This window comes from Alosa alosa, chromosome 3 (assembly GCF_017589495.1).
Source record: "Alosa alosa isolate M-15738 ecotype Scorff River chromosome 3, AALO_Geno_1.1, whole genome shotgun sequence".
NCBI classification, from domain to species: Eukaryota; Metazoa; Chordata; class Actinopteri; order Clupeiformes; family Clupeidae; genus Alosa; species Alosa alosa.
The window spans coordinates 29,282,685-29,308,577 of NC_063191.1; the positions used below are offsets into that span (position 1 = coordinate 29,282,685).

At 39.4% G+C, this 25,893-nt stretch overlaps 1 protein-coding gene, 1 long non-coding RNA gene and 4 other non-coding genes across 6 annotated transcripts; all 6 read left to right on the forward strand.

Moving 5' to 3' along the window:
* Positions 1-5,485: 5,485 nt before the first annotated feature.
* On the forward strand, positions 5,486-6,259 carry LOC125292611. The gene is made up of 3 exons (XR_007193236.1): positions 5,486-5,524; positions 5,971-6,047; positions 6,223-6,259. It is a non-coding gene; the product is annotated as an uncharacterized LOC125292611 (long non-coding RNA).
* Positions 6,260-14,539: 8,280 nt separating this feature from the next.
* Positions 14,540-24,175, forward strand: nifk (nucleolar protein interacting with the FHA domain of MKI67). The gene is made up of 6 exons (XM_048240151.1): positions 14,540-14,762; positions 15,500-15,628; positions 17,846-17,954; positions 22,017-22,228; positions 22,345-22,410; positions 23,435-24,175. Exons 1-6 carry the CDS (start codon positions 14,646-14,648, stop codon positions 23,636-23,638), a joined length of 837 nt encoding a protein of 278 aa, XP_048096108.1. The 5' UTR covers positions 14,540-14,645; the 3' UTR covers positions 23,639-24,175.
* LOC125292749 lies at positions 15,206-15,334 on the forward strand. The gene has a single exon (XR_007193274.1). It is a non-coding gene; the product is annotated as a small nucleolar RNA ACA64 (small nucleolar RNA).
* On the forward strand, positions 15,750-15,879 carry LOC125292752. Its single transcript, XR_007193277.1, has one exon. It is a non-coding gene; the product is annotated as a small nucleolar RNA ACA64 (small nucleolar RNA).
* LOC125292750 lies at positions 18,369-18,497 on the forward strand. The gene has a single exon (XR_007193275.1). It is a non-coding gene; the product is annotated as a small nucleolar RNA ACA64 (small nucleolar RNA).
* LOC125292751 lies at positions 23,171-23,300 on the forward strand. The gene has a single exon (XR_007193276.1). It is a non-coding gene; the product is annotated as a small nucleolar RNA ACA64 (small nucleolar RNA).
* Positions 24,176-25,893: the final 1,718 nt, after the last annotated feature.

Here is a 25,893-nt window from a genome sequence, read left to right on the forward strand (position 1 = left end):
GCTAGTAATCAAGGATCTTTGGTTCAGCTGTTGCTGCACCGACAGACGGCACCGGCCAATCAAGCCAATCTACGGACGGCACCAACCAATCACATTACGGTTTTACTTCAAGTCATTTGCATAGCTACCGTCGGGAACACCCACTGGAATGCGTTGACGGAACGCAGCTGTATGTGGGAGCCGTTACAGCCGTTGTCCTGGTGGTCAGCACGTTCGTGAGTGCACGCTGGCAAGCGACATCTTATGAAGCCAAGAACCTGACTGTTTGTAACTGTTTGCGTCCTGTTTTTTTGTGCTTTTTTACTGAGGGCAATCATATTAATCATTCATATCAATTGCAACACCCAGAGGAATAAAAATCCATTTTACAAAATAGGGGGATGCCGCGAGCGGCAGACTTTGACCTACACTGCAGTAGCCGGCGTCACGAGACTCTAATCATGTATATAATGGGCACTGCATTAATCAGCGTCTCCGTGTCACACATAGAAAAGGCAGCGCTGTGCTATAAGCACTTTAAGAAGTGCATTGCCGATTCGAATCCGGCCTGATGCACCGGCCGCCGTTACGGCCGTTTTGCCGCGATCTCACGTAGTTTTACGCGACGCCGCCCGCTGGTCATCACGTTCCCGATGGCACGCGACATCTTATGAAGCCAAGAACCTGACTGTTTGTAACTGTTTGCGTCCTGTTTTTTTGTGCTTTTTTACTGAGGGCAGTCATATTGATCATTGATATCAGTTGCAACTAACCTGACTCTCGCCAGATGAATTTCATTCTGCTTAGCTCCGCCTAGCTTCACTCACATCCAGCTGGGACCTCTTCCATTGAGAGTGATTTCTGCACCCGATTTTATGGTACAGCCAATCAGGACGCAGGGCGAGAGTTTCATAGATGTGACATAGCGTAGAAGCGACTGTGAGTGTTATCAGCGTCATGGGTTGGCTTCGATGTGAGTGGTTGAAGTAGCACGTCAATAGATCATATTGATCATTGATATCAGTTGCAACAACCAGAGGAATAAAAATCATTTTGAAATAGGGGGATGCCCGCTGAGCGCTGGACTTTGACATAGGCTACACGCAGTAGCCGGCGTCACTAGACTCTAATCATGTAGGCTATATTATCATACCTGTTCATTCCTACTCGTCCCTCGATATATCGTGACTAAATTCAAGATGGCGTCAAACGTAAAATTCCTTAAGGTACTGTCTGTATAAATTGTCTTGTAAATAAACTACAGTGCTTTTTCAAAGTTCTCCATGTCTCGTTTTAAATGTCAAGGCCCTCGGAAGTCTACCAATGAAGTATGGAGCTACTTTGAGCCTCGTAAATGGTGTAAAACAGTGATTTATTTGCATGGCTAGGCCGATGCCCGAGGCACCACAACGAAACACTGTTGGTAGCATTGGCTAACTAGCGCCAGATTTCTGAGTGCAGGGGACAAGCTGAGGTGAGCTATGAGACATACGTTCACACTCGGTATCATGTTTCAATACACTTTAGGTCAAAATCACACCGGAACTAGAAAATGTAATTTCGAGGAAATTACCAGTGCATGAAAATATAAACATACTGTATATTAACATAAAATGCCAAACAAACTTTTATTTGGAAACAGTTGGCAGGAGTCATAGTTGATAACAACTGACAGTTGAAATGGCTGAACAGTTAAATAGTTGAGTAGTTTAAATAGTTAAATTATTTAATAGTGAATTATTGTAGTGAGGATATTTATTTTGAAACAGTTGTGGGCAGAGGAAATAGTAGTCTTAAGAGAGCCAGATTGTATGCTTAAAGCCTGAGACAGAGTATATAGTTTAAAAGTTAAATGTAGATAGTGTGATGGATGTTGATAGACAGAAAGTTGAATGGATGTTGATAGGCAGATTGTTTAATGGATGAATGTTGATGTATAGTTTAATGGGTGGATGGATAGAAAGTTGGATGGAAAATGCCTTATATCCTTGTAGAATGGAGAGACACAGAGAGTTGGCCTAGTTAAGCAGAAAGCAGTTGATACAGGTGCAATCAGTTTAACTGGCCCTTTGATGGGTCCTAATAGTAAGCAGCTGGAAGTTGATACAGGTGCAAATCAAGTTAATTAGTCCATTGTGATGTCATAGTGCTAATGCAAAGTCTATGGGGAAAAATAATATCTCAAAAAGTATAAAGTTTACAAAAGTGAAAATACATTCCCCGTGTCCTTTTCAAGACCCTATGCTACAAAGTTTGAACGAAGTTTTCTACGTTAAACGGTTAAAGCTGAATTAGACGCAGACATTTGGTGGGAAGAATAATAATAACTAGAAAAGCATTTCCTGAAGGAAATACAGTGCATGAAAATGCAAAAAATATGATGTAAAATATCATACAGAGTAAAAAAACAAACTATTTGGTTGCTAGGTAGATGAGGTTTAATATAGTTGGAATGACTGAACAGTTAAATAGGTGTATAGTTTAAATGGTTAAATTATTTAGGTAGATAGTTGACAATAACTGACAGTTGGAATGGCTCTAATGTTTGCTAGCAGTTATGTTAACCATGTTAACAAAGATAATAATGTTAACAAAGTTACTATGCTAACTAGCATGCTAACTATGCTAACCATGTTACTTAGCTAACTTAGCTAATCGTTTTTAGCAGTTTTGCTAAAAAATGCAACTTTTGCTAAAACATGCTAAAGCTAGCATGCTAACTATAACCACGCATTAGCTAACTTAGCTAATTGTTTTTAGCAGTTTTGCTAAAATGCTAACTAAGATGCTAAAGCTAGCATGCTAACTATGCTAACCACGTTACTTAGCTGACTTAGCTAATCGTTTTTAGCAGTTTTGCTAAAAATGCTAACTAACATGCTAGCATGCTAACTATGCTAACCACGCTACTTAGTTGACTTAGCTAATCGTTTTTAGCAGTTTTGCTAAAAATGCTAACTAGCATGCTAGCATGCTAACCATGCTAACCATGTTACTTAGCTAACTAGCTACAGTGGGTAGGAGTCATAGTTGATGACAAGTAACAGTTACAATGGCTGAACAGTTAAAAGTTCAGTAGTTTAAAGGGTTAAATTGTTTAACAGTGAAATATTGTGGTGAGGACTTTTATTTTGAAACAGTTTTTGGCAGAGGAAGCAGTTGAACAGGATGTGTAGTCTTAATAGGGCCAGTTTGTATGCTTAAAGTCTGAGACTGGCAGTTGGTCCAGGTGGCCCTAACACCTGCCATAGGATTCTAATTGCTTAACGGCAGATTGTGATGTCATAATCATAATGTTAAGTCAATGGGGAAATTTTGATTAGTTTTAATTAATAGTTTAAAAGTATAAAAAGTTACAAAGCTGAAAAATACATAGCACACATGTCCTAAGTAAGACCTATGTAACATAGTTTGAATGAAGTTTCTACGTTAAACGGTTGAAGCTGCATTAAGTGCGTTAGAAGAAGAAAAATAATAAGAATAAGAAGCCTAGGAAGAACAGTACAGTGCATTTTCATGCACTGTAATAAGAAGCCTAGGAAGAACAGTACAGTGCATTTTCATGCACTGTAATAAGAATAAAATGCCTAGGAAGAACAGTACAGTGCATTTTCATGCACTGTAATAAGAAGAAGCCTAGGAAGAACAGTACAGTGCATTTTCATGCACTGTAATAAGAAGAAGCATAAGAATAAGAAGCCTAGGAAGAACAGTACAGTGCATTTTCATGCACTGTAACTAGAAAAGCATTTCCTGAAGGAAATACAGTGCATGAAAATGCAAAAAATATGATGTAAAATATCATACAGAGTAAAAACAAACTATATTGGTTGCTAGGTAGATGAGGTTTAATATAGTTGGAATGATTGAACGGTTAAATAGGTGGATCATTTAAATGGTTAAATTATTTAGGTAGATAATTGACGATAACTGACAGTTGGAATGGCTCTAATGTTTGCTAGCAGTTATAATAAGATAATAATGTTAACCAAGTTACTTAAACTTAGTTAACTTAGCTAATGTTTTCATATTTAGTAGTTATGCTAACTAGCATGCTAACATGTTAAGTATGCTAACCATGTGACTTAGCTAACTTAGCTAATCATTTTTAGTAGGTATGCTAACTATTCTAACTAGCATGCTAACTATGGTAACCATGTTACTTAGCTAACTTAGCTAATCATTTTTGGTAGTTATGCTAACTATGCTAACTAACATGTTAACATGCTAACTATGCTAACCATGTTACTTAGCTAACTTAGCTAATCATTTTTAGCTGTTTTGCTAAAAATGCTAACTAGCATGCTAACATGTTAGCATGCTAACTATTCTAACCATGTTACTTGGCTAACTTAGCTAATCATTTTTAGCAGTTTTGTTAAAAATGCTAATGCTAACATGCTAGCATGCTAACATGCTAACCATGTTACTATAACTTAGCTAATCATTTTTAGCAGTTTTGTTAAAATGCTAACTAACATGCTAACTAGCTACTTAGCTAACTAGCTAGGGGGTAGGAGTCATAGTTGATGACAAGTAACAGTTACAATGGCTGAACAGTTAAAAGTTCAGTAGTTTAAAGGGTTAAATTGTTTTACAGTAAAATATTATAGTGAGGACTTTTATTTTGAAACAGTTTTTGGCAGAGGAAGCAGTTGAACAGGATGTGTAGTCTTAATAGGGCCAGTTTGTATGCTTAAAGCCTGAGAATGGCAGTTGGGCCAGGTGGCCTGAACACCTGCCATAGGATTCTAATTGCTTAACGGCCGTATTGTGATGTCATAATCATAATGCTAACTGATTCCATCATCCCAACTGTAAAGATCCGAAGCTTCCCTAACCAGAAGCCATGGGTGGATAGAGAAGTGAGAACGGCATTAAAGACACGCACCATGACTTATAATGCTGGGCTTATTTCAGGGGATATGACGGATTACAAAGCAGCATCTTATAGTTTACGTGGAGTGCTATTAAAGATGCTAAGCGGCTATAGAGACAGAGTTGAAGCTGATTTCTTGGAGGGTGATCCAGCACGAAAGTGTGGAAAGGACTCGAACCATCACTGGCTTTGAAAGAAAGTCCCTCCTATGATGAATGTGAGTAAAGCCCTCCCTGATGAACTTAATGCTTTTTATGCTCGCTTTGACATGAAAAACACAGACTATATTGGACTAGCTGCAGCATGTGAAGTGTAGTGGAATACTGCATAGTAGCCTAGTCAAGCAGGCAACCTTGATTAGGGGGAGGGACGAGCTGATTGCTTGAGTTGAGGCTATTTAAGTCAGCCTGGTTCCTCCACTTGCAGGACATTTTCCCTCTATGGCATGCTAGCGCAAACGCTTTCACAGAGGTGAATGGCGGTAGGTAGCCTAATACTCTCTTCCATGTTCTGTGAATATAGATCGCTCTTCGTAAAGTAATCTTTCCCTTCATACAGGTCCCACTCGGTGTGCATCTACTAGCATTAGAGATCACTGAATTCGCTATGACTCCCTGGCGGCCTCCACATTTCCGCATTCGGTATGGGTAGATATTGACGGCGCAGGTAATATCTGCTTCATAAGGATTGCAGTGATTTAGTGTTACCTAATTGTAATGTTGAACTGCCTTGCCCCATATCAAGCTTATCTGGGTGCCTCTGTGTTTTAGGGGTGCCATCAGCTGGTTGCTGTTTTGCCCGGGTGTAATTGTGTGTGATTGTTTGCTTTTGTCTGCGTTGGATTCCTCCCTCGTGAGGCGGTGATTGTAACCCAACTGTAGCGCATGTATGTATGTATGTATGTATGTATGTATGTACTGTTTGTGAGCGGGTCAACTGGTAGCGTAGTCTCTTTTTAAATGTGTAGATACTGTTTCCTAGTTTGTGATGCTAAGGCCTCCTGGCGTGGCGCGCTGTCTGGTGGTGGGGGTGTTCTTGTAGCTAGCCCTCTTCACTGTGTGTGTGCATTAGTGTGTAGTTGCACCTTACTCTTTGATCTCCACATTTTCTAGACTTGCAGTGTAGCGCATGGCGTGATCGTACCCACGAAACACCTGAGTGATTGCATGTGTTGCGAGGTTCCCTAGTGGTGAGTAGTTGACACTCCACCCTTTTCCTCACAGGCAGCGCTGCTTCTCCTGGAGCCTTGGCTAAATCCCTGGCTGGAAGACTGCTAGTTCTGTTGTAGCTGTAGCTATTTTATGTGCCGGTTGCACTGATCTGCTTTAATAATAAATTATTATATCAATGATTTATTCCCACAGCTGCTTCCAGACTACTTTTATTCCAAATTAATAAATGGTAGAACGAATAATTTCCGCCTCTGGTCTGCTTGTTCCTCCTTTTTTTTATGTAACTGAAATGGTATGGTTTGAGTTTATATAAACACCCGTGTCATTCCGTTACAGAAGCAAATGAGGATGCACCTTTCTGTGTCTCTGAGGTCGATGTGAGCAATGCCTTTAGGAGGGTAAATTGTAGAAAAGCTACTGGACCGGATGGAATTTCTAACAGGGTTTTGAAATCCTGCGCTGCTCAGTTAGCTCCTGTGTTCACTTATATCTTTAACACATCATTGGCTCAAGAGACAGTTCCTACTTGCCTCAAGCAGTCTGTTATTGTTCCAGTACCGAAAAACAAAAGTCCATCATGTCTGAATGACTACCGCCCAGTAGCCCTGACGTCTACAGTGATGAAGTGTTTTGAGAAGCTTGTGAAAAACATTATCTGCTCATCCCTCCCTGCCTCCTTCGACCCCCTCCAATTTGCTTACAGAGCCAACAGGTCTACAGAGGATGCCATCTCAAACCTCATGCACACCACCTTAACTCACCTGGAGGAGGGGAATGGGAATTATGTGAGGATGCTGTTCATTGACTTTAGTTCAGCATTCAACACGATAGTACCTCTCACCTTGGTCACAAAGATGAAGGCCTTAGGACTGAACACCACCCTGTGTCACTGGATATTTGACTTCCTCACCAACCGTTCACAAGTGGTTAGAGTGGGGGGTCTGACATCTGACTCATTAACCATCAGCACTGGTGCTCCCCAAGGCTGTGTTTTGAGTCCACTGCTGTACAACATCTACACACATGACTGCAAAGCCAACAGTAGTCATACCTCCATCATCAAGTTTGCAGATGACACAGTGATCTTGGGCCTGATTAGTAACAACAATGAACAGTTCTACTTGGATCAGGTTGATGATGTCCACTTGCACACTTGAACACTTGCACACTTGTACACTTTACAACTTGGTGTTGTTGTCCTGAAAACACAACACTTCTGCTGCTCTTACATAACTTGCACCACTATGCCACTTTCTTTATTACTCAGGTCAAACAGAACTACCCAAGCCTCTTATTGGCCTGACTTTGCACTAGTTTTTTATTGACTGTCTATGCACAATTTCAACAAAATTTTGCTGCTCTTATTTTTTCATTATTATATGTGCCCTCTTATTTACTTATTTACTTACTTTTTTGTTTACTTGAATGTTATGTTTGTCTGTGGACTTAAAATTGGTAAAATATGTCTTGTCTTCACCGTGGGATAGTGAGAAACGTAATTTCGATCTCTTTGTATGTCTGGAACATGTGAAGAAATTGACAATAAAGCTGACTTTGACTTTGACTTTGATGAGGTGGCACAGTGGTGTCAATCTAACAGCTTGACACTGAATATCAATAAAACCAAGGAAATGGTAGTGGATTACAGAAGGCAGCAGCAGAACTACAGTTACACCCCACTAATGATCAGCGGGCAACCTGTAGAGAGAGTCACAAGTTTTAAATACCTTGGTGTCCACATTACTGAAGACTTAACATGGACTGTTAACACTCAATATGTTCTGAAGAAGTCCAGACAACGACTCTACTTCCTTCGTCAGCTAAGGAAATTCAAAGTTTCTACATCCATCATGAAGGCCTTCTACACTTCAGCGGTTGAGAGTGTTCTAACTGGTAGCATCATCACCTGGTATGGGAACTCCACAGTTAGAGATTGTAGTACTCTGCAGAGAGTAGTGCGCTCAGCTGAACGCATACTATAAGAACTCAACTCCCTGCTCTACAAGATATCTATTCCAGAAGAGTACTCCTAAGAGCCCAAAAAGATTCTGAAGGACTCTTCTCATCCTAACAATGGATTATTCCTACCGCTGAAATCAAGAAGACGCCTATGTAGTCACAAAGCCAGAACTGAGAAACTCAGGAGAAGTTTTTATCCCCAGGCCATCCGAACTCTGAACTCGCACTATACTGACTTTGCACACATTCACTCCTCAGCACTCTCAAACATTTCCCAACTCTGAACTCACACTATACTGACTTTGCACTCATTCACTCCTCAGCACTCATGACCCCCCACACACACACACACCTACAAGACTTTTAGCACTTTTACATCCCTCTCCCTATGCTACAGACCTTTTATTTATTTTCTTATTTCATCACACGTCAAAACACACACACACACACACACACACACATACACATATCTGACTTTCTCCAACTTTTGCACACTTTTTTATTTATTATTTTGATTTCTCCTCCATCTACCCATGTCCTTGATTGCCTAGCCTTTCCTCCCCCCCACCCCCATCCCAACACACACACTTACATCATCACTGTCATCACTTCACATACATACAGCACACTGCTTGCTACAGTAAGCCTCCTCTACATACTTGCTGCACACTGACCCCCACATACACAGCACATTGTCTTCAGGATCTTCTCCAACACACATCCTCTACATCTACATACTTTACAGCTACACTGCCCCCACACACACACACACACACACACACAGTCACTGCTCCACTCCCCTCTCGCCCACACACACATCTTCACTGTCATCACTCACATACATTACATACAGTACTCTGCTTGCAATAGTAAGTCCCTGACCCCCAACACACACACTTACATATCATCACTGTCATCACTTCACATACATACAGCACACTGCTTGCTACAGTAAGCCTCCCTCTACATACTTGCTGCACATTGCCCCCACACACATACACAGCACATTGTCTTCAGGATCTTCTCCAACACACATCCTCTACATACTTACAGCACACTGCCCCCACCTACCCACACACACACTACACACACACACACAGTCACTGCTCCACTCCCCTCCCGCCCTGCACACACATCCTCTACATACTTACAGCACACTGCCCCCACCTACCCACACACACACACACACACAGTCACTGCTCCACTCTCCTCCCGCCCACACACACACATCTTCACTGTCATCACTCCACATACATTACATACAGTACTCTGCTTGCAATAGTAAGTCCCTGCCCCCCCCTACATATACACAGCACATTATTTCATCAGGAAGCTTCTCCAACACACATCCCCAACATACTTACAGCACACTGCCCCCCCCCCCCCCAATACACAGCACATTGTCTCATGAGGAAGCTTCTCCAACACACATATTGCACACTGCCCTCTCCCCACATACACAGCACACTATCCCATCTCCCCTGTCATCCCCCCAACACACACACCAAGACCCTGGCAGTTGGGTTAGCCCCTTGAGCCGTGGATCTGCCCAAGGTTTCTTCCTTGGTAAGGGAGTTTTCCTTGCCCCTGTTGCTCTTGGGTGCTCCTTGTTGGTGCCCCCCACCCAATCCCAATCCTCCCCCCCTTTTTTTATGCAGCCCTTGCCACTTAATCTACTAAACCCCTCTTCTACTGCACTTTTTACCCCCCATTAATGCACAAATAGGCTGACACCAGACATAATTTCACTGCATTTCTTACTTCCAGTAACTATATGCATGTGACAATAAACTTCCATGTATCCTTGTATCCTTGTATAATGTTAAGTCAATGGGGAAATTTTGATAGTTTTTAATTAATAGTTTAAAAAGTATAAAAGTTACAAAGTTGGAAAATACATAGCCCAAATGTCCTAAGTAAGACCTACGTAACAAAGTTTGAATGAAGTTTCTACGTTTAACGGTTGAAGCTGCATTAAACGCGTTAGAAGAAGAAAAATAAGAACTAGAAAATGCAATTCCAGGGAATTACTAGTGCATGAAAATGCAAAACATATGGTGTGAAATATATTGTTAAAACAGATGATGTGCTAATTGGCAACAAACATGATGAGGTTTAATATAGTTCAAATGACTGAACTAGGTAGATGAGGTTTAATATAGTTGGAATGACTGAACTAGGTAGATGATGTTTAATGTAGTTGGAATGACTGAACAGTTAAATAGGTGGATAGTTTCTATAGTTTAAATGATTTGCTTGGTAGATAAGGTTTAATATAGTTAAATTATTTAAAATAGTTAAATTATTTAGGTAGATAATTGACGATAACTGGCAGTTGGAATGGCCCTAATGTTTGCTAGCAGTTATGTTACTATGTTATCAAAGATAATAATGTTAACCAAGTTTTTTTTGTTAAAAATGTTAATTAGCATGTTAGCATGCTAACTATGTTACTTAGCTAACTTAGCTAATCATTTTTAACAATTTTGTTAAAATGCTAATTAGCATGCTAACATCGCTAGCATGCTAACTATCTTAACTCATTGCGTAGCTAATTTAGCTAATCATTTTTAGCAGTTTTCTTAAAAATGCTAATTAAGCATGTTAACTATCTTAACCATGCTAACTAGCTACAGTGGGTAGGAGTCATAGTTGATGACAAGCAGACAAACAGTTACAATGGCTGAACAGTTGAAAAGTTCAGTAGTTTAAAGGGTTAAATTGTGAACAGTGAAATATTGTAGTGAGGACTTTTATTTTTTGAAACAGTTTTTGGCAGAGGAAGCAGTTGAATAGGGTGTAGTCTTAATAGGGCCAGTTTGTATGCTTAAAGCCTGAGACTGGCAGTTGATGCAGGTGGCCCGAACACCTGCCATAGGATTCTAATTGCTTAGCGGCTCTATTGTGATGTCATCAGCCCATGTTAAGTCTATGGGGAAATTTTGACTAGTTTTTTTACAGTGCATGAAATGCACTGTACTGTTATTCACTTTTTCTTCTTTCTTCTTCTTCTTATTACAGTGCATGAAAATTTGTACTGTTATTCCAAGGCTTCTTCTTCTTCTTCTTCTTCTTCTTCTTCTTCTTCTTCTTCTTCTTCTTCTTCTTCTTTATTCTTCTTCTTCTTCTTCTTTTCTTCTTCTTCTTCTTCTTCTTCTTCTTCTTCTTCTTCTTCTTCTTCTGTTTAATGCAGCTTAAACGTGTAGCGTGAAACTTCATTCAAACTATGTTACGGGTCTTACTTAGGACATGTGGGCTTTGTATTTTTCAACTTTGTAACTTTTATACTTTTTTAAACTATTAATTAAAAAACTAGTCAAAATTTCCCCATAGACTTAACATGGGCTGATGACATCACAATAGAGCCGTTAAGCAATTAGAATCCTATGGCAGGTGTTCGGGCCACCTGGACCAACTGCCAGTCTCGAGGCTTTAAGCATACAAACTGGCCCTATTAAGACTACACATCCTGTTCAACTGCTTCCTCTGCCAAAAACTGTTTCAAAAATAAAAGTCCTCACTACAATATTTCACTGTTAAACAATTTAACGCTTTAAACTACTGAACTTTTTTTAACTGTTCAGCCATTGTAACTGTTACTTGTCATCAACTATGACTCCCTACCCACTGTAGCTAGTTAGCTAAGTTAGCTAAGTAACATGGTTAAGATAGTTAGCATGCTAGCATGTTAAAGATCGCTAAGTTAGCATTTTTAAGCAAAACTGCTAAAAATGATTATTTAAGCTAGCTAAGTCACATGGTTAGCATAGTTAGCATGTTAAGATTTCTTAGTTAGATTTTTAAGAAACTGCTAAAAATGATTAGCTAAGTTAGCTAAGTCACAGGGTTAGCATAGTTAGCATGCTAGCATGTTAAGATGCTAGTTAAAGATTTTAGCAAAACTACTTATAATGATTAGCTAAGTTAGCTAAAGTCACAGGTTAAGATAAGTTAGCATGTTAAGATGTTAAGATGTTAGCAAGATTTTAACAAAACTGCTAAAAATGATTAGCTAAGTTAGCTAAGTCATATGGTTAGCATACTTAAAGATTTTAACATTGTTAAGCATGCTAGTTAGCATACTTGGTTAATATTATTATCTTTGTTAACATAGTTAGCATAACTGCTAGCAAACATTAGAGCCATTCCAAGTGTCAGTTATCGTCAACTATCTACCTAAATAATTTAACCATTTAAACTATCCACTTATTTAACTGTTCAGTCATTCCAACTATATTAAACCTCATCTACCTAGCAACCAATATAGTTTGTTTTTTTTCTCTGTATGATATTTTACATCATATTTTTGCATTTTCATGCACTGTATTTCCTTCAGGAAATGCTTTTCTAGTTAATTAATAGTTTAAAAAGTATAAAAGTTACAAAGTTGAAAAATACAAAGCCCACATGTCCTAAGTAAGACCTACGTAACATAGTTTGAATGAAGTTTCTACGTTAAACGGTTTAAGCTGCATTAACTGCTTAGAAGAATAAGAATAATAAGCATTTCCTGAAGGAAATACAGTGCATGAAAATGCAAAAATATGATGTAAAATATCATACAGAGTAAAAACAAACTATATTGGTTGCTAGGTAGATGACGTTTAATATAGTTGGAATGACTGAACAGTTAAATAGGTGGATAGTTTATATAGTTAAATGATTTACTTGGTAGATAAGGTTTAATATAGTTGGAATGATTGAACGGTTAAATAAGTGGATAGTTTAAATGGTTAAATTATTTAGGTAGATAGTTGACGATAACTGACACTTGAATGGCTCTAATGTTTGCTAGCAGTTATGCTAACTATATTAACAAAGATAATAATGTTAACCAAGTTACTATGCTAACTAAGATGCTAACAATGTTAAAATGCTAAGTATATTAACCATGTGACTTAGCTAACTTAGCTAATTATTTTTAGCAGTTATGCTTAGCAAGCATGCTAACATGCTAATTATGTTAACTATGCTAACCATCTTTACTTAGCTGACTTAGCTAATCATTTTAAAACAGTTTTGTTAAAAATGCTGTAGCATCTTAACTATCTTAACCACGCTACTTAGCTAACTTAGCTAATCATTTTTAGTAGTTTTGCTAAAAATGCTAACTAACATGTTAGCATGCTAACTATGCTAACCACGTTACTTAGCTAACATAGCTAATCATTTTAAGCAGTTTTGCTTAAAAATCTTCAATTAGCATCTTAGCATCTAACTATGTTAACCATGTAACTTAGCTAACTAGCTACAGTGGGTAGGAGTCATAGTTGATGACAAGTAACAGTTACAATGGCTGAACAGTTAAAAGTTCAGTAGTTTAAAGGGTTAAATTGTTTAACAGTGAAATATTGTAGTGAGGACTTTTATTTTGAAACAGTTTTGGCAGAGGAAGCAGTTGAACAGGATGTGTAGTCTTAATAGGGCCAGTTTGTATGCTTAAAGCCTGAGACTGGCAGTTGGTCCAGGTGGCCCAACACCTGCCATAGGATTCTAATTGTAACGGCTCTATTGTGATGTCATCAGCCCATGTTAAGTCTATGGGGAAATTTTGACTAGTTTTAATTAATAGTTTAAAAGTATAAAAGTTACAAAGTTGATACAAAGCCCACATGTCCTAAGTAAGACCCACGTAACATAGTTTGAATGAAGTTTCACGTTAAACGGTTTAAACTGCATTAACTGCGTTAGAAGAAGAAGAAGAAGAAGAAGAAGAAGAAGAAGAAGAAGAAAAAAAAAGCCTTGGAATAACAGTACAGTGCATTTTCATGCACTGTAAAAGCCTGGAATAACAGTACAGTGCATTTTCATGCACTGTAATAAGAAATTTTGGAAGAACAGTATAGTGCATTTTCATGCACTATAATAAGAAATTTTGGAAGAACAGTATAGTGCATTTTCATGCACTATAATTAAGAATAATTCGGATAACAATAGAGTGCATTTTCATGCACTCTAATAAGAAGAAGCCTAGGAAGAACAGTACAGTGCATTTTCATGCACTGTAATAAGAAGAAGCCTAGGAAGAACAGTACAGTGCATTTTCATGCACTGTAATAAAATGCCTTGGAATAACAGTACAGTGCATTTTCATGCACTGTAATAAGAAGAAGCCTAGGAAGAACAGTACAGTGCATTTTCATGCACTGTAATAAAATGCCTTGGAATAACAGTAGAGTGCATTTTCATGCACTCTAATAAGAAGCCTAGGAAGAACAGTACAGTGCATTTTCATGCACTGTAATAATAATAAGAAGAAGCCTAGGAAGAACAGTACATTGCATTTTCATGCACTGTAAGAAGCCAGGAGATTTCAAGATAGTGGATTCCATCCACTACAATAATAATAAGAGGAAGACTTCGGATAACAGAACAGTGCATTTTCATGCACTGTAATTATTCTTTATCTTTCTAGATTATCAGGATCTGGATTTCCCAGGCTATCATTTAAAACTGTTCTAAGGTAGAAAACAGTAAATCTTCCAGACCAGACGGGGGCGCACACAAAAATCTTGGCCTAGCTGCTACATGATGTGTTTCTTCTGATGTACAGAGGTGAAAGTTCAGAAGCAACGTGTTCGTGAAGAAGGAGAAGAACCCAACACTGCTGCGTACACTATAAGTTTATGAAATAATAAGAACAACATTTCTTCAAAATGACAGAGGGGGACTCTACAATTTCAAAACCAGCTAAAAGCTTGCTTGCTCTCAATCCAAGCGAAGATGTTGAGTTCCAAAAGAAAGTCCAGCAAGTAAAAAAGCGACGGAAAACGGTAACGTTGTCTAGCTTGAGCTCAGACATTGTAACACTCACAAAAAATAACGTTACACATTTTAAGCCATTGTTGGACGATTCAGCAGTGATGTTGTTTAAAGTTAATGTTATTGGTCATATCATGTGTTTGCCAGTGCGATTGTGTTGATAATTGTAACGTTAACCATCATCATATTAAAGTGCGTGAACATTAGCTTACGCTATGTTAATGGCGTTAGTCAGCTAACTTGAAGGCCTGTGCTAACTTACTGCAATGCAGCATGTTAACATTATGATTCTTAAATGTGCGTACATAGAAAAAAAAAACATTATTTCCAAATGACTAATCTTTAAGAAAGTGAAAATGTCTAATCTTTAAATGTCGGAAGTGTACATTGTGCCACATAGTGCCTACAACAAATACACGTGTGGTAACACTGTCGCTTTATCACGAATTCAGGCGCAGATTGAAAATTGCCTCCAATGTCTCAGTCATTGGGGGTAAGATTACTCTGCCAACAGCAATGTGGCTCATCAAAGCTTATTGCCAGTCCCATGTGGCTGTGCAATGAAACCCATGTGCCCACACTCATCTCACTCACATGGGCCTGTATGTTAGCTTGCTTAGGCTACCGTATGGTAGGCTAGTTATAACGTTAGCTAGTTAGCCACTTGGTGAAAGTTAGCACGTGCAAGTAGGCTAAACATCACATCCAAATAATCATTGTCGACGTGAATTGTTGCTCTTGTCCACAGCCAGTCAAGTTGGCTCCTGGAGTAATCTACGTGGGCCACATTCCCAGGGGACTGTTTGAACCACAGATCAGATCCTATTTCCAGCAGTTTGGGAAAATCCTAAGGATGCGGCTGTCGAGAAGTAAAAAGGTGAGCTTTGTAATTCCTGTCCAGCCCTATTTCATCTGCATATATTGTATTGCTGTATGGCTCCCTCCACACCTTTGTGCTGACACTTTCAGAACAAATATTAAACACAAGTGTTTCCGGCACATTCTGAAAATTACCCTTTATTGTATCAGTCAGTAAAGGTGCGATAACCTGTGCCAACAATAATGTGGCTCATCAAAGCTTATTGCCAGTCTATGTGGCTGTGTAATCAAACCCATGTGCCCACAATCAACACAGTTACACTCGAATACCAGTATGTCACATAGTTATGTTGATGTACACCAGTATTTTCATACTTTATATTCATATTTCTATTGTCATATAATGTCTGTATTTAATTGAAAACATCTGTGTCCTCTGGGGGCTTTGCTTGGTTTATATTTTCTACAGATTATTTTGGGTGTCACCTCAGTCTGAAATTCAGTGCGTTTACAGGGCTTAAAATTAATTTTTCAAAATGGGGGGGGGGAATCCCCCATTAGGTTATTCATGTAGGGGGGATTTACACAATTTGGGGCGCGATTCTGATACCAAGTCAAGAATTGTGATTTCAATGCTTCTTCGATACTTTTTTTTAAAATGTGTTTGATTTTGGGGCCCCCACCACCCTGACGTTATCAGTAATATATAGGCCAGTGGACATCCTAGATTCTGCTTGACTCTCTCCACACGCACAAACACACACTGAAAATGATGGCTTACGTGATTATGTTTCTATTTCATATTTTAAATTCATATAGTGTATTTAGTTAATAATGTATTTTTAATGTATAGCATTTTATTACTATTTACTAGTTGCTAAACATATTTAGTAATATGAATGCTTCATGTTGACATTTAAACTATAACACTTAGGCATATCTGTAATGTGGTGTGTAGGTCTAATTGAGTGCACATTGTAGCCTAGAAATCTAGACGCACCCTAGCGGCGGCAAATTAATTTGCTCAGCCTGTACGTCTAGTATCAAACCATAGGGATTTCTATTGGCTGATGCCGTGGACGTCATCCAATCACAGCGCTCTATTTTGTTAGTCTTAAGGCAGGCTTAACAGGATAACGACAGGTGAACAACAAGGAAGGTGGCTATGGCGACCGAAGAGCGGTTGTTTGAATCGGCGTTGGCGTCAACTTTGGAGGAGTTGGACTTGTGCTTTTCTTTAAAAGTTGAGCAACACAATGCACTAAAGTCATTCCTTTCGAAGAAGGATGTTTTTGCCGTTTTGCCTACCGGATACGGATATAGTCGTAGCGCTGGCCTATTGCATGCCTAGGCAGTTTGAAAGACAATTCTCTGCCCGCCCCTTGGATTAAGCAAGGTGAATGGTTCGATTCCAGACTATACATTTTAATGATATAGGATGGCCCGCCAGGCTATGCACATTGGTGATTAGTAGGTGTAATTGAGTGCCTGTCACTTTAAGAAATAGTCTATGTGAGAGTAATTAGCCTTCCTTCAGCCTGACTGTTTTAGGCTAGTCGCTAGTGAATAAAAGTTGTGCATAAGGATATGTGGATGCAATTCATTGTTTTCTATGTCATTAGATAAAATGAATGTTCAAAAAACGAACAAGTCGAAGACAATCTTTCTGGGATCAAGTGTTGACGTGACCTGTACCAAGGAGCTCTTTCCAGATGTAAAAGTTTGCCATGGTTGCGTAGCCTATTTGCGTAAGCTCTCTCTCTCTCTCTCTCTCTCTCTCTCTCTCTCTCTCTCTCTCTCTCTCTCTCTCTCTCTCTCTCTCTGTCTCTGTCTCTGTCTCTGTGTCTCTGTCTCTGTCTGTGAGAGTGTCTGCGTCTGTATGAGGCCATGTTCAGTTCAACTCGGTAGTTGATCCCTCCGGTCAATAGCACCGCATTCACGCCACTTCATGATTATATCAATGTCATCAGACAGGCTGTGAAAGTGTATGTAGGAATTTCTCGCATTATGATGTCTAGAGTTGCGCGACTTGAACAAATTATGCGCAATACCCGCAATGAAATTTAAGCCCTGGTTTAATAATGTTATGGCACCCCGAGTCAAGTACCTTTCGCTGCTTCAGTCGGTGGAGGTAAGGTCAACGTGCTGTAACGGTTGCTGTGGTTCATGAAAGCTTATGGTCAGCTCTTGCTGCGGCTGCTTATTTCCACATCTGATTATAATGAAGATTCATGCTTGTTAGATTGCACTGAGTCACGTGAAATGTCTTTGACAGACAGGTGGAAGCAAAGGCTACGCGTACATTGAGTTTGACTGCGATGAAGTGGCCAAGATTGTGGCTGAGACCATGAACAACTACCTCATGGGTGAAAGGCTGATCCAGTGTGAGTATGAAGCTAATTAACCAAATTAACTATTGTTTGTATTTAAACCGTACAGAATGAACTCCTGATCATGCTTATGCTGTGTCGGCTTCTGCACTGGGGTGCTCTGGTATTATTGTATGTTTCAATTCAGCAGCCATTTTGACATGAAATAGTAGAGCAAGCACCGGTGTTACTAATTCCGTTCATGTAGTGTCAGTTCAATTTAAGGCCATGTACCCGGATATTTGTTAGAACTAAAAAAAAAATTGTGTTTATTATATTTTACTGTCTACATGACATTTGTCTAAAACATTTGTCCATAGGCTAAACACTAAAACACAAAGAACTGCAAACTTTGGTGTGTCTACGTACCACATAGTACCCGCATCAAATACACTGGTAAAACATTTAGCACAGCACAATTTTCTAGGCGCAGATTGAAAATTGCCTCCAATGTCTCAGTCATTGGGGGTAAGATTACTGTGCCAACAATAATGTGGCTCATCAAAGCTTATTGCCAGTCCCATGTGGCTGTGCAATGAAACCCTTGTGCCCACACTCATCTCACTCACATAGCCCTGTATGTTAGCTTGCTTAGGCTACCGTATGGTAGGCTAGTTATAGCTAGTTAGCCACTTGGTTAAAGTTAGCACGTTATCTTCATCGATGTTGTGAATTGTTGCTGAAATTGTTGCTCACAAAAATGAAATCAAACTGCGATCCCATGTAGGCTATGGACAGACGGGTTGTTTCTGAATGTTGCGTTACTGTACCAAGTCCGAGTCTTGCTATACTAAGGGCCTCTGCATACTCACCATTCCCGTCCTGTAGCGTGACGTGTCGTAACCATTTTTACCTGCGCGTAGTGTCGTCACGATACCAAAATTATGACTTTGATACGTACCTGCCATAAATATCTTTATGCTCGATACTGAAACGATACCACGGCAAAATCCTAAAATATTTGAAAAAGAAAGGGCGCAGGCCTCCAAGTGTATTGAGTCATTTGTGTTGAATTTGGTGCACTTTTGTAGTGTGCAGGTCAATTCTGGGTTCTAACTTCTAAACTTCCTACATACTTATTATTTTGTATAAGCTTAGTCAGTAAAAGAGTAATTTGTGTGTGATTAAGCCCTTTATTGTTAGTTATAGTTTATTTACATTGTGTTGTGTTTTGGCAATAAAGTACCTTTTAAATAGCCAAAGTAGGCTAGATCAAGGTCAGTGTTGAAATTACTGCATGCAAATCACTGAATGCTATGCAGAGGGGCCTAATCTTTAGGCCATCTGATGTAGTCTACCCTAGGCCTTCCTGTGTTTATGGGATTTCTTTGACAGTTGCAAAGGAGAAAAGGTGAAAAGTCTTCTTTCCTCCCAGTGTAGGCTACGTTTTAGCTAGCTAGCAGCTGGCTGAGTTTGTGTAATTTCCTAAAGTGGAAAGAGATTTTGTTCAGGTCTTGGTAGATATCCTTTGGTTGAAAATAAATCTTTTCTATTCTTTCCTCTTAATTCCATGTGTGGCGACTCGCTGGTAAATTTGTTAACTAATCCAGCAAACTATTAAAAATTCACGACTGTAACAAAACAGTCCTCCGAACTGCAACTCTCGCTTGCCCTCAAACTAGTCCATCTTCCGGTTTCCGGTTTGTCGCGCTCAGCTGAAAAAAAGAGTGGTGCGCTACCGTGTGCTACCCGGCCAAAATCCGGGGCGCCAGAGGTCTTTGTGATTTTGACGTGACATTGTCGCGCTACCGGTCGGGAAAGTTGAGTATGTAACATGTTTTACGCTCAGTACCACAACCAATGTGTAGCACCCACACAAAGTAACCTACACCAAATAGCCTAACCCCATCACTTCATTGTTTGTAAAAATCGATTTTGCATGTCCTCTTGAATCCAAGGAAACAGACGTTCTATAAAATCTTCACTTTAGAAGGCTTTTAAAAAATAATACCCTTTTTTTGGAGCTAAAATGCCTTTTATGCGTGGACGAAAGGCTCCAACACCTAAACAAATAAAAAAAAAAAAAAAAAAAAAAATGCTATATATATATATATATATATATATATATATATATATATATATATATATATATATGTATGTAACCCCTTCTTAACGGGTGTGTGCACAGGCACTATTACGATACATAAACAATTAATTAAATGGCGCAAACAGGATCCTGAAGGTCTCAGCGTGGGAATGGTGAGCTGGCTGAGATTCCTGAATACCAGTAGGCTAACAATTACAGACAATAAATTCAATTGAATAGCTGCTGGTGCCTCCACTGTAAAAATACTACACTTACCGTATAGCTCGTGTATAGTGTATTCCTACAGAATTTAAATAATTAATGTGAAAATAATAAGACTAGTGGTGAAGGTAGTTAAATGAATTGCCAATACACCCTGGATATAAAGAAATATAATAATTAAATATTTATTTGATAATAGCCACGCCGTGGGCGTGACAACCCAAAAGCTGACAAATGTCAGGGAGCGAACAATTCACTCAAGGGGAAAACCGAACGTTAACGAATGGTAACGTTAAAGGTTAAGCTAAACAGAGACCAGTGTGGAAGACAATACAATATACACAAGTCAAGTTAATTCACAAGAATATACCAATCACAACAGTATTATTAATCATCTATAATCAAATAAAACCCCAACCCCCCAAGCGCTGGCTGTTGGAGCTCGGTGGTGCACAGGACGGCAGCTCTCTGAGCTGCAGGCAGGACAGCAACCGCTGAACGGCTCTCCAACTCGCCGGTGATCCAAGCAGAGACGAGATCGTGTGTGTGTGTCAGTGTAAGTGCAGTTGACGTTACTCACGACCGATCACTCAGAACCGGAGATTCCGGCCAGTCCTGACACAGAGGAATCGGAGGCAGCTATGTCCCAGCTAGCCGAGGATGCGACTCCGGTGGAGGATATTGCTGCAGTCAGCCTGCAGTGCACACCTCAACAGCAGCAGTGGGTAGTTGGCGGTTGGCACTCGTGGGCTCAGCACCGAGGCAAAACGCAGTCGCCCTTAGGAGGTCTGGCTCTGGTGGGCCCAGCACCGGGCACAAATCGAGTCCGTCTCCGGCGGAGAATGCAACAGGAACTAGCTAGCAGGTCAGCTACCCAGGTCAGGATAGCTTCAGCTATAGCACTCATAGATATATGAATAGCACTGAACAAATAGCTAGCTAGACAAATAATAGCAGACCGGTAACTTAAAAAAGAGAAGGGGTAAGCAAGTACAATGCGCTGATGTTACGGAGTAAGTGGGCCTATGAACTTGTCCAATGGTCTCCACAAACTACAGGCAGCAAAGTATCCTCTCTCTCCAGTGCAAACCTGGACCGTGACTCACGAGCCTTCTCCTCTCTGAGGAGATGGAACCTTCACATTCAGCGATTTGTGGGGCATAAACAAATAACAAATAATCATTGGCTGCTTAAACAATTCAAATAAAAGCAAAACAAACAAAGACATTTGATTGGTTCACACACAGAATGTAGTAAATCACAGAAGCAAGTAAATTACAAAGCATTCTGGTACATGGAGTAAATTCATACAGTAACAAAAGGGTAGTACAAGGTTACTAAGCATACTGAAAAAACGTCAATTTTGCAGGTGCTTATATATATATATATATATATATATATCTATATATATATATATATATATATATATATATATCTATCTATATATATCTATATATCTATATATATATATATATATATATATATATATATATATCTATATATATCTATATATATATGTGTATATATATATATATATATATATATATATATATATCTCTATATATATATATATATATATATATATATATATATATATCTATATATATATATCTCTATCTATCTCTATATCTCTATCTCCGTGTGTATGTAGGTCAGAACCTTAATTTGTCATTAGTATCACCTTTGCCTGCCCTTTAATTTATGTCAAAAATGGCTGCTGTGAAAAGGGTCTATGGTGCTGGATGAGCAGGCATGTACTTTTGACCTTAGTAGATAGTAGTAGATTTGCCAAAATTCTAAATGTACTCTTCACTCTTGTTTTTCGACAGGCCATGTGGTGCCACCGGAGAAGGTGCATGAGAAGTTGTTTGTGGGTTGCAAGAGGGTGTTTAAAAAGCCGACGCAACCCGCGGTTGGCCGCTACAACAAGAAGCACAGCATAGAGGAGCTGGAGAAGACCAAGGCAAAGCTCCTTAGCAAAGAGGCCAAGCTGCGGAAGAGACTTGCTGCCCATGGCATCGATTACGACTTCCCTGGATTTGTAAGTTTGGTTAAGCCAGGTCGCCTTGTAACATCTGCGGTTCATTGTTTGATTTAGCAGTGTCTAAATCGGAGCTTTGTGGATCATGTTTCTAATGTCCTGTTTCCTCATTTTAGGCATCCCAGGTTCCAACGAAGAAGGCTACTGCCTCAGAGGATGCAAACATCTCTGTTTTAAGTGATGTATGTTCTTGTTTACCCTTTTTATTCATTATAAATATTATATTAATTATATTTACAGTGTTTCCCACAGAATTGAACTCTATTTGGTGGTAGATTTGCAGAATTAACTTGAAGGCAACAGTTTTTAACAAATTAGCGCAGCTTCGTTATGATGCTAACCAGCTTTAAGCACAATTTAGTACAACCTGGAAAATCATTGTGTGGTGGTCAATGTTGATATTGTGGTGGGCCGCCACAAATAAGTCAATGTATGGGAAACACTGATTTATACATTTATTCATCATAGGTTCATTACTGACCTCTGTTTAATGTGGAATATTTCTGGGCGATAAAAACAATAGTGATATGTCTTGCGCTAGATACTTCCATCAGTAGCAATAAGAAAATTGTTCACAGGGGTATTGACTACAAAGGCAACGTTTCAACCCATCGCGGTCGTCAGGCAAAAAATGTATAGCATTTTTTGTCTGAAGAAGACACTGTTGATTTGAAACGTTGCTTTTGTAGTCTATTAAATACTGGGGCCTGTACTCAAAACTCAAATGTGTGGACATGTATTCTTTGTTTACTCATGGTGTACAATGCTATGAAAATCAGTCAGGAAGGTAGCATTTGATACATAAATGATGTAATTAAAATGTGCTTGCCTGGAACCTTTTTTTTCTCCCCTACCAGCCACTTGAATCTTTTAGGTTGTTAAACTGATCAAGATTGACCAATATAAATTGTTATCATGATTTAATTTGTCGCCCAGCCCGACACATTCTGAAAATTACCCTTTATTGTATCAGTCAGTGGAGGTGCGATAACCTGTGCCAACAATAATGTGGCTCATCAAAGCTTATTGCCAGTCTATGTGGCTGTGCAATGAAACCCATGTGCCCACAATCAATACAGTTACACTCGAATACCACATAGTGATGAAGTATTTTCATGCTTTTATTGCTATGTAATATCTGTGAAAACGGCCAAAATGTGTCTTGTGGGAGCTTTGCTCGGCTAATGTTTGCTACTGATGTTTTAGGATGTCACCCCAGTGTGCACACCTTCAATTCTGGAGAGGAGGAAGTCCATGGCAGGAGGTGAGGAGGTAGACGACGAAATCGTCATCAAGCTCATGCCAGACGCCTCATTTGAAGAGGACGAGGAAGACTCTGAAGAAGGACTCTCGGGAGAGGAGGAGGAGGGAGATGTGTCAATAGAGGAGAAGAAAGAGGAGGAAGCGTAATCTCACGTCAGAGGCCCGTCTGCGGAGATCTCTGAGCAAGCCTGAATGATCCACTTCATCCAGTCAGAGACTTTTGTACATAAAAGATTATTTCCTCCAGTGAGGGAAATAACCCTGGTGGTAGGCGACTGCCCCCTGGCTAATGATGTGTATAGTGCGTATTTAGCCAAGAGGGGCCCTGAATAGTGTTGCAGTAACAGCAGTTACTGGTGCCGTGGCACTCCACAGTGGTGGTGAAGGAAAGGTGTTCTTCCTTCCAGAAAACTCTCTGAGCACGTCGCTCAGGCACTCTGTGTCAGTTTGACAGCCCAAAATGAACAAAAATTAAACTCCAGGCCATTTTCATGTAATCATTAGAAGATTGGTTCTCTCATGTGGTCCTGGTTGTTCGTGCTGTTGCTTTCCATCTGACTGTTTGTGCTCATCTGAGGTCAACATTAAACTGTATGAAAATATAATTTGCTCTTATATGAAAAGGTTTATGTCCTTGGAAATGTCATATATCTTTACATTAAAGAAGGTAAAGAAGACAAATGAGTTCCTGGAAAGATCTTTCATTCCGTTTTCATGAAGCATACATTGTGTAGTCATTCTAATTGTTTGGTGACCTAAAGTGATAATTCTATGATATTAACATGTTTGTTTACAACAGCTTTGTTAGCGGACAGAGAATATTTATTTAATAGTGACCTGGTGTATAGATGGAACCGGAACACACCTTAAAACATCTGAAGGAAGATAAAATATAAGGGAGAAAACTGGCCTGTTCCAAATAATTAATTGTTCTAGAATTCCCTCAGGACTATCATGACGATGAGAAATGTATGTTGAAGATATGTAAGGAGTACACTTTTTTTTTTTTTTTTTTTTGTCCTCCACTAACACGCTTATACCACGGGGTGGCGCTAGAGTTGCATGGTGGGAGTCCTGGGATGACATTTTTCTGTCAAGATGCCATGTGGCCAGCACGCAACAGTAACGACCGAATCATACCAGATTTGGATTTGTTCCTCCTTGTGTATTGTTGGCTTTTAAACCACACTTTCATTGGGCTAACAGTGGAGATTAATGAGTTGGATGCATTTTTAAAAAGGTATATCATTTATATTTATGATAGCTTGTTAAGAAAAGAGCGGTGAAAGTTTAAAAATAATAAATAAATAATTTTGAACAAACCAGAGCAAAACACTCCCCTGGAGTTGATGATTTGAAATACTGCCAAATTAATTTATAGTGTAAGGTGCGCATAGCTTTCGAGTTGCGAGGTTGGTTGCGATCCATAGAGCCAGCCAGGAAGCATGCGTCAGTTTCTGTGTGCCAACATTCTTGACGCGTGCGCACGACCAGCCCATTATTATCAGCGAACAGCATACGGGGTGGAGAGATACCTCGATGCTGCCGTCTAACAATACTGCACACCACTGTTTTACCGGATAATGCAATTGTTCTTAGATGACTAGGGTGAGTACGTGTAGTTTGACAATATTTATTATGACCCGAATATCAAGCTGTCTTTATAAGAGAGAATGATTGGCAGATTTGTTAGAAGTCGGGATCTTTTGAGGGCCAATCAATGAAAAGGCTAGCCAGATAGCTTCTAGCTGGCTAACATATCTTGAGAAATAGTTTGCTAGGCAGCAGTAGCTGTTCTTTTCAGAGGAAATAAAGAAAACAAATTACTCCATACATGTAGAAATCTGTAAGTTAGATTGTGTCTTTTTATTCCTGTCCTCTTTATGACTCGGCGACATAGGTTGGTTCCCAGTACGAGACGCATCAATGCAGACCTTTCTTCCAGTATTTTCTGATCAGTGAATTACACACCTCTCTGGCCAGTTTAGAAGCAGTGATAAGAATAACAAGAAAGACACTGCCGTTGTAGAGGGACGTTTTTCTCTGTCATCGATGTAGTGCCAGAGAGATATTTGATCCATGTATCCTGGAACACTTCGAACAATTGGACGTGGCTATGTCGTGGTGAGGGCTAGCCTAGCGAGAGAGCTAGCCTTTCTGACAGCTAGCTAACTGACACTTCATTTGTCATCGTTGCTAGCTCGCTCTGGTTGCCCAGATTTACTATCTGTGAACATTTACATTAAAATGTCACGCTAAATTATAGTGCATTTCCCTTTGCTGAAATATGGGTTAAAACCAACAGATGCTTGTGGCTCTGGAACTGAATGTTCTGACAAAAGAATCATCAACTAATCTGTTAAGCTTTTAAATCATTACTTTATTTGTTAATAAATGTACTT

What these genes read in the sequence shown, in the direction of transcription:
- nifk (XM_048240151.1), top strand. Translation starts at nt 14,646, where the DNA reads ATGACAGAGGGGGACTCTACAATTTCAAAACCAGCTAAAAGCTTGCTT. An exon ending in GGCTGTCGAGAAGTAAAAAG is followed by an intron (nt 15,629 to 17,845) that starts GTGAGCTTTGTA and finishes TGTCTTTGACAG; the next exon opens with ACAGGTGGAAGCAAAGGCTA. An exon ending in ACATCTCTGTTTTAAGTGAT is followed by an intron (nt 22,411 to 23,434) that starts GTATGTTCTTGT and finishes CTGATGTTTTAG; the next exon opens with GATGTCACCCCAGTGTGCAC.